At 39.0% G+C, this 8,972-nt stretch overlaps 1 protein-coding gene across 1 annotated transcript; it reads right to left on the bottom strand.

The window, feature by feature from the left end:
- Positions 1-1,469: 1,469 nt before the first annotated feature.
- Positions 1,470-2,275, bottom strand: LOC108074710 (PHD finger protein 7-like). Its single transcript, XM_017166855.1, has 2 exons — positions 1,868-2,275; positions 1,470-1,808 (listed from the first exon to the last, which is right to left on the bottom strand). Exons 1-2 carry the CDS (start codon positions 2,273-2,275, stop codon positions 1,470-1,472), a joined length of 747 nt encoding a protein of 248 aa, XP_017022344.1.
- Between the last annotated feature and the right edge of the window lie 6,697 nt (positions 2,276-8,972).

Genomic DNA, 8,972 nt, shown 5'->3' with positions numbered 1-8,972 from the left:
AATTCATTTGGAACCACAAAAGTCCAGCATACAAGGTGCAGAACCTAAAGCTAAAAATTTGGCACCAATTGTCGGAGGAACTAAATTTAAACTTCGATCCAGCAGTTCCGGTCTGTTCAAGTAACTATGTGGCAAAAGTAAATATATATTTAAAACATTTAATTAATTTTTACACATTTAGTTGAAGTTACTAGGAATTGGAACAATCACAAGTCGTATTACAATCACGAGAGTCAAAGACTGCTGAAGGCGAAGAAGAGCGGAGCCGACTCGGCCAGTTTAGAGGCAATCGACAACTGGAAGAACAAACCCAACATGAATTTCTTAAGCAGAATGGTTTCTTAACCAGTCCCTTGCCAAGCGTCAATAATATCAGCAATAGAAGCCTTAATGTAAGATTGGTTTCAATGTACATGCAATGCATATATACATATACTTTTAAACCCCATTTTTTGATCTTGTAGATGTTGGATGATTCTAGCTTGGACGGGATTTTCCCAGACTCGGAGATCAGCTCTGGTCTAGACTCGTCTAGCCAGCAGCTGAACGATATAGACGGCCCATCTACTAGCCATGCAACTGCTCGGCATGCTTCAAAAAGAAAAAGAATAATTCACAACAGCGATGACTATATGGCAAAAGCAATAATGGAGTCCGCCAGCACTATCGCATCCGCTGTGAACAAAAAACCCGAGGTGGACAAGGTGAACTACTTCTCCCAGTACATCGGTCAATGTCTAGGACGACTCGACGCTGACCTTCAGCTACGGGCTAGGAAGGTTATTTCGGAAACTATGCTGGAGGTGGAGACGGAGCAGCTCAACAGAGATATGCAAAAAGATTAATTTGAAATAAAAAGAAAACGTTATATTTGAAATGATCTGATTTTCATTTATTTGTGTTTTATGATTGCTCACTGAAATATATATTTTAAATAAGGATCTTATTCTTTCCGCTCTTGCTGTTGTTTTCAAATGTCTGCGATCCACTTCGAAATCTTCAAAACTTGATAATATAATGGCTCCATAATCGGATATTAGATCTAATTTTTTAAGAAATTAAAACATAGGATTCATATTTATATATAAGATTATCATTAAACACTTCATGAACTGTTCTTGAAAATTGCTTACTAAGATTAATCCTTATTCTAAGCATAGGTTTTTTACAAACATTTAAAATGAACAATATTAGCTGCCAAAAGGAAAGGCGTTAATTTTGAAAATAATATGAATTGAAAGATTATGAATAAAACATATAAAGCTCTTCAGTGCTATATAGGAAGGCAAACGGGTCCGGGTTCTGTTGGCCACACACGACTCGTCCATGTTGGAAGCATATCTTGGCTGCGATGGTGGCATCATACGGCGGCTTCTGGTCTCGGCAACAATTACGCTGGTGAGCGAATCCGTTGCCGCTGTAAAAGCTCTGCCAGTCGATCAAAGACATCAACCTCCGAATCGCTTTCATCAGAGCCCGAGGCAACGCTTTATAACAATGCAATCGTCACAGCGGTACGTTGATGCCGTTTCGAAGGTGCAGTGCGTGTGCATCGGATTGGAGGCGCACAGAATGCAGTAGAGCAGGTCAGCAGCGCTAGTAGCTGAAGGCCGTATGCGGCAATCGGGCAAGATGCAGTACTCCGCTCGCTGCATTAGATCCGCAAAGGCATTAGGCTCCAGCTCCCAGGAGGCGTCACGGTTTTGTATCGAGATCCCAAAGAGCGCCACTTTGGCAAACTTCTCCTTGTCGTTGCACAGCGGACACTTGAAGGAGTAGCCCGCCGAATTGGCGTACTTCTGAAGGCACTGGCGATGGTACCAGCCGTTCCGACAGCACGGACAGCACGGTGGCCCTTGGCCACCACCGACTCAAAGCAGATCACGCAATGTCCCGCGGTGCCCAGCTGGATGCGGTACTCGGGTATGTGCTTGTGACAATATGAGTTAAAGCGGCCGCTAAACTGGCTAACCGCCAGGTTGCCATAGCCGCACTTGGTGTGGAAAGTGCGCCGGCACCTCTTGCGGCAGCATCCAATGTTGGCACCCAGGCGTTGGCAGTAGAAGCACCTGAGCAGATGGCAGCGCCTCACCTCCATCAAAATGTCCTCCTTGAGGAAGCTCAAAATGCCGGTGTGCTCGTTTCCATTCTTTACAAGATTTGAGCTAAGGTACAAACAGTTGCGGTGCACAACCAACTGTTCCTCCTTGTGCACTTCGCCAAAGACCAGCTCATCATCGTCCTTGCTGCAGCACAGCACACACGGTAGATCCATGTCGGCCACAGAAAAAAACAACGCTTAAACAATTAAAAAATTGCGTAAATTGGGATCACTTGGACGCCGCTCTATTGAGCGTCATTCCCGCGCTAATGTTGACTTTGTTTTTATATTATCTTCTCTTTTTAAATTATGTAAACAAACGCATGTAATAATATGAGCAGCTTCCAGTGGACTTCTGTTCATTGCTTGAAAAAACACTTGGATACGATTGGCCAGTATTCCGAAAGCGTTCTCAACTACGCATCTGATTCTCGACAACATATAATTAAATTTCTGACGACTTCCCAATTGATTTGAGTTGTTATATGGCTTCATCATATACTCTGTCAGGGCAAAAGCGCCGTCTGCAACGAACACATACGGTAGCTCGATTGATGAATTCGATAACCTTGCCGGAGAAAGAATGTGCACCTTATCAGCCTCAATGGCATATTTTAGATCCCAGTGCAACCAGACACCAGCACACGGTGGTTGGGCTTGTATGGAGCCGCGGCCAAAAATACTTCTAGTTGATGTATCGTTATGAAATTTTCACCAAAAATCTAGAAAAATGTTTTAAGTATATCCACAAAATTGGCCATATAGCACGTCTATATCATATAGCTGCCATAGGAACAATCTGTTAACAAGAAAGGAAGCTAACTTCGGCACGCCGAAGTTTGTAAACCCTTGCAGATTGCTTTTCATATTTATATTATAAATTATAATGCCGAAAACAGACACTAAACAGAGTTTCAGAACATTTTACCTATACTTATTATGTTTACAGTTTGATAGTTACAGTTATACATTCCCAGCTTTACATTTTCTCTACATCTACGGATCGCTTCCATGGCAGCTATATGATATAGTTGTTCGACTTTCATAAAATGTATACCAAAATTCTATAATAATAAGTAAAGCTCATATCTCAGAGTAGATGAAAATACGTTGAAAAACAACGAAGTTGTAATTTTTTCTATTACTTTCCCTATCGTTTCTATGGCAGCTATAAGATATAGTCGTCCGATTTTCATAAAATTTATACCAAAATTCTAGAACAATAAAATAAGCTTATATCTCAGAGTAGATGAAAATACGTTGAAAAACAACGAAGTTATAATTTTTTTCGGTTAATTTCCCGATCGTTCCTATGGCAGCTATAAGATATAGTGGTCCGTTTTTCATAAAATTTTTACCAAAATTCTGGAATAATATAAAATGGCTATATCTCAAAAATTATGCAAAAATATTGAAAAACAGCCAAGATATTATTTTTTTTCTAAAAATTTATCGAACATTTGTATGGCAGCTATATGATATAGTCGTCCGATCCGGCCCGTTCCGACATATATAGCAGTGAGAGTATATAGAAGACTATAAGCAAAGTTTCATTCAGATAACTATAAAACTGAGGGACTAGTTTGCGTAGAAACGGACAGGTGGACAGACGGACATGGCTAGATCGACTCGGCTATTGATGCTGATCAAGAATATATATACTTTATAGGGTCGGAAAGGTCTCCTTCACTGCGTTGCAAACTTCTGACTGAAATTATAATACTCTGCAAGGGTATAAAAATCAACATTTAGTATGGAAAACTTTATTGTTTTTCAAAATATCTTAACCAATTGCACAGATTATATGTTCGGTACAGGTTTACACATTCTTACAAAATTTGGTTAAAATCGGATCTCTACATCATATAGCTTCCATACAAAATTTTAATATTATTTTTTTTTCAAGACCTAAAATTAATTTTTGATCTCTTAATGAGAATGTTGGTGAAATATAAGTGCCCAAAAGTAAGAATAAATTATTAATTTATATATTGTGTATTTTAGTCTAGCAACAAATGCACACAGCTTAAGGGGGGGGGGGGGGGGGTATGGTTAATTTGGTGCAAAACTAAACTGCACACTTTTCAAAAAAATATTTTGGCGAAACGACTAAAGTTAGCTTAATGAATTAAATACCATAAATTAACAAAACATTTGTTCAATTTTTTTTAAATTTTTGTATTAAAAAATATTTACAGGCCTACGAGATATTGCGAATCTCCTGAGTCCCCACAAAAAGAAAAGTTGATTTTCGGTGTACATCCTAATTGTCCAAAAAAACATCCGATATCAAAAAAATTTATTGCATTCGTTAAAAAATAAGTGCCCCGTGGTACTCAGATGATGCTTTTATTTTCAAAAATATTTCCCGACTTTGTATCGAAATTGGAAGTCAAAAGCCGGATTTGTTGATTAAAAAATTAAGTTAATTTGTTAAGAAAAAAATAATAAAATTTAAAATTAAAAAAAGCTCTACATGAGTACCTGAACAATTAAATTAAAAAGTTATGTTCAAAATTTCAAACCGATTGGTTAAGTAGTTTTTGAGTTATCAAGTAGACCGATTTTCAAAATGGCATTTTTTAGGAGAGCGCTTTAAACTTTGTGACACTCATACATCGAACTCCAAACGACCTCCGTTCAACTACCCATAACTTCGTCAATTTTCTAATAATCGATGTGAAACTTTCACACAATATTTTTAAGATATTCAACCTTTAAGCTAAGTACTCTGACGACGAAAATCCGATGTAACATGTGTTACAGCGTCAAAACTCCATATAAAAAAAACGGTGTGAAAAAAAGAAGAAGAAGAAATTTGTCCCTCCTAGATTTTGCCGGTACTCTAACGACGAAAATGATGCCTGTCAAATTGAATGGCGTTGCCAGATCGAAATAGTAATCTCGGGGTGTAACAATAATTCATTTGATTTATTTTTACACCCCAAACATGTAACGCTTGGTTGCGAGGTTCGGTGGCGCCACCTAGGTGTCAGAGGGAAATTGCGGATAAGGGCTTTGGTACGGTACAGTGAAATTGTTAAGAGAAATTAACCGGGTCAATCTCTCTTCTTTCACCCGAAGGGGTGCATCTTCGGGAGACGATCGAAGGTTCCCGCTGTCGTGAAATTCTGGCGTGTTTTTAAATCAACATTTCATAAACCAAAACCTGACCGAGAATTAAAAGTCCTATTTTTGAAGGAGCAAGAGCTACAGCTGCAGAAGGGAATAGAGGACATGGAGAAGGAGAGTTCCAGCACTTATTCCTATGTTAGTAGGGAATCGGGCTAATTTTAAATTATAATAATTAATTGTAAATAACTATTTTTAATAGAAGCCAGCAACTAAGAAGCGCAAGACTGCGGCGGCTGAGAGCTGTGTTCTAACTCAGAAATTTACGGAGTACGTCGACTTGCAGAAGACCCTAGCATCGCAGACCACAAGCATTCGTTCATTGGTCACCTACTGGGGCGATATAATGAAAGACCTGGCGCGACGACCAGTTTTCTTTTTCTTAAGCTCCTTAGCGGCGAAATACATAAACAAAACACAAAAATCCAATCGGTTTGAATTCATCTTTGCTTATTTGTTTTTTGTTTTACAAACGACAGCGGTTCAGTATTACCCTTTTCATGGCGTTTCAGGCTTTTCCTTAATTTTTTTGGTCACACTAGCTCGGTAGCAAAATAAATAACGATTGTGCTGTAACACGTGTCACAGCAAATTTTCGTCGTCAGAGTACTTAGCTTTAATTAAAAAAAAAAAAAAAAATACGAAAAAAAAATATTAAAATCCTTACCCTCACCTGTGATAGTACTTTTAAGATTATAGACACATAGGCAAATTTCGGCAACATTTTTTTTTTCACATTTGTCTCCTTAAAAGCCCGACAAAGACATTGGCATACATGTGAACTGTAGATTTTTGTGGGGTTGTAACGTCCTGTCGTCCACGGGTAGTCAGCGGGACGTCCAGGGTCTGTGCAGATATATTTATTTGGTTCAGGCGTGGTTGCTGTAAAGATTTTCCCCGATCCGTTTGCCCCCCAGGGAGAACTCGAGAGGGAAATACGGTAAAGAGTAAGAGTACGGTTTATTGACGGAATATTACAGTCAGGTAAATTGATCAGGATTTGGGCCGCGCTGGTGACCAAGTGATGGCACGAGCGACGGAAAAGATCAGATCCGTGAATCCCGGGTGACGGTGGGCGTAGGCTTCTCGCGTCGGGATGCCGCCGGCTGCAGATGGTGCCTGGGGAAGAGGGAGAAGAGAAGATGTTGGCTCCGATCGGGATGCGGCAGATGGTTGTTGCTGGACGCGCAGGTCCGTGTGCCGCCCGTCACTTGGGTTCGGAGGATGGAAAAGGGACTCGAAAGTCGGCCCGGAGGGTGTAGCTGTTGGACTCGCAAGTCAGCTCAGAGATGTTGCTGTGGGACTCGAAAGTCTGCTAGAAGAAGTTGTTGTTTGGACTCGAAAGTCGGCAAGGAGAAGCTGTTGTTGGACTCGAAAGTCGGCCAGGAGAAGTTTGTTGTTGGACTCGTAAGTCGGCAAAGAGAAGTTGGGGTTGGACTAGTAAGTCGGCAGAGATCGGACCCGAAAGTCAGCAAGGATTGGACCCGGAAGTCGGCAGAGATGGACTCGAAAGTCAGCAAGGAGGGGGGAGGAGGGTTAGCGGGGAAGACTACGACTAACTACAATGTATTGGGGAACCTGGGTTTACCTGGTTCCAGAAAAAGTGACTTGGCTGCTTGGGTGATTACGATCGCAATCATCGGCTGAGTGATTTCTCCAGTGCCGCGGCCCGCTTTATATAGGACTCGGCAAGGCCCTAGTGTGGCCAGCTCCCTTGCCGGTTTTTGGCCTCCGCTAGTGTGCCCAGCCGTCGTATAGCCAGTGTGGCCGTTCGTCGACTGTGCGCGCGCGCGCACTTTTGATTTAAGTTCGCGTGTGTCTTCCTTTTCCCCTTTCTTCGAGTTTGTTCGATTGAAATACTTCATATTTCCGTTCTTTTGTGTTTATTGTTTTTACTTCATATTTCTTTTGTTTTCTTGTTGGTGCAGCTCCTTCATTTCTTTTTGTTTTCTTTTCAGTTTTGTTTACATTTTGTGTTCTTACACAGAAAAAATTCTGGTGGGTTAAATGAACAATTTCTTTTGGTTCAATAACAGTAAAGCTACTGTCAATGTATTTTGTTGTTGGATTTGGTGACTGCACGACAGTTTATATGACAGTCAATTACAGTCACCCTTACGTACGAGATTCTGTGTGTTTTTTGTTGTTGGCTTTGCGAACTGTCGTAACTGTCAGCTGCAGTCAAAATACTGTAGGTTTAACGTAAAAAGTTTTATGTGTTTCTTTATCTTGTTTGGTATCGTGTATGTATTTTTGCATTCCCAAGGTAAGTAACATTAACATTTTATAATTTTATTAAATATTTTATGAAAATCCATTACTTTTTCTGCCCACTAAAATACTTTCTGGTATAATTCTGGTATATATTTCCAAACTTCTAGTATATAGCAAGCGTTTCTTGAAAAAACGATTTCGGGCACACTTAAAAAGCGGCGTCGGTTTCGAGAAGTTGTGCAGCGAAAAAGTGAAGTGAAAAAGTTAAAAGTAAAAGTTATGAGTGATATTGACGAAGTGGCTACCTTGGAGGATCTTCTGGAGGAGTGGGATTTCAGAGACCTATTGCCCACATTTCTCGGTAAGTTCCCAAACAATCATTTAAAGTATAATTAGATCCGCAATTGGCATATGTACAGTGGCTCCAAGCTTATTTCGTGCAAGAATTTACAACAACTTCAAATTAGCACTGCCGCTAAACTAATAAGGATATTTTAAAAATTTAAACGCAGTATGTTAGAGAAAGTATTTGTTTATTTAATTAACATAAAATTATTTTCCTAATAATTAAAACAAATAATAAAATCATATAAATAGGAAAAAGAGTGCAATTCTCACACCCAAGCTTATTTCGTGCAGTTCAGAAAATATAAAATAACTTTTTTATTTTTAGATTTTACCATATTTTTTTTACCTATCTTCATTCTTTAACAACTTTCCAAATATTCTATACGAAAAAAAATTTTTTTTATATATATTTCTACTAGACTATTAAGCCATTATTTCCTTATAGCACCTTTGAGTTAATATTTATTTTATCTCTTTTTTTATAATGACTGAGTCTACTTTTTGGTTAAAATTTGTAGTAACACTTCAAAATGTTGATTTTTGTAATGTTTTTTATAAATTTTGTTCGTTTCCAGACGAGCCACGCCCTCACAAAGCCTGCCGAGCACGTATGATCTTAGTCTGATATTACCAAAAACGACCCCGTAGGCGCAGTTCTTCTGCCATTTTAAGCAAATTTTTCTTTAATTTTTAAGGAAACATATCGCCATTTACTATTTCATTGAAAAAAAATTGTTTCGTCACGCCAATTGACGCCATACAGGCCCAACAATGGAATGAATCCGGCTTGCTTCACAAATGCATTGAGGTGGTTATTTTACAGGCCGGAATTCAGTCACCACAGCACATATTTAAGTCCATCCAAAACTAAATTGGCTAATTTTTTACTTATATGTAAGGATAAAATCATTCCGAAAGAAAATCGAGTGAATTATAACCTTCTATGCAGATTTTAGACGATCCTTGCTGTAATGTTTGCTTATAAATGGCTGTTTTGATACTACTTGACCTCTTAATATGTGATCCTGCAACATAGGGCGCACCTATTTCACACTACATTTGTTACATATTTCGTGCTCAATATAATGCATCTAATTTGGGAACTGAAAGTATCTCCTGTTCCTTTATTATAAGGATAATACAACACAGCTCACTGAAAAATGTATAAGTATTTGTC

This window comes from Drosophila kikkawai, chromosome 2L, assembly GCF_030179895.1.
Source record: "Drosophila kikkawai strain 14028-0561.14 chromosome 2L, DkikHiC1v2, whole genome shotgun sequence".
Lineage (NCBI taxonomy): Eukaryota > Metazoa > Arthropoda > Insecta > Diptera > Drosophilidae > Drosophila > Drosophila kikkawai.
The sequence above is the reverse complement of the archived record's forward strand: the minus strand, read 5'-3'. Positions and strand labels throughout refer to the sequence as shown.

What these genes read in the sequence shown, in the direction of transcription:
- LOC108074710 (XM_017166855.1), bottom strand. Translation starts at nt 2,275, where the DNA reads ATGGATCTACCGTGTGTGCTGTGCTGCAGCAAGGACGATGATGAGCTG. An exon ending in GCGTGATCTGCTTTGAGTCG is followed by an intron (nt 1,809 to 1,867) that starts GTGGTGGCCAAG and finishes TACCATCGCCAG; the next exon opens with TGCCTTCAGAAGTACGCCAA.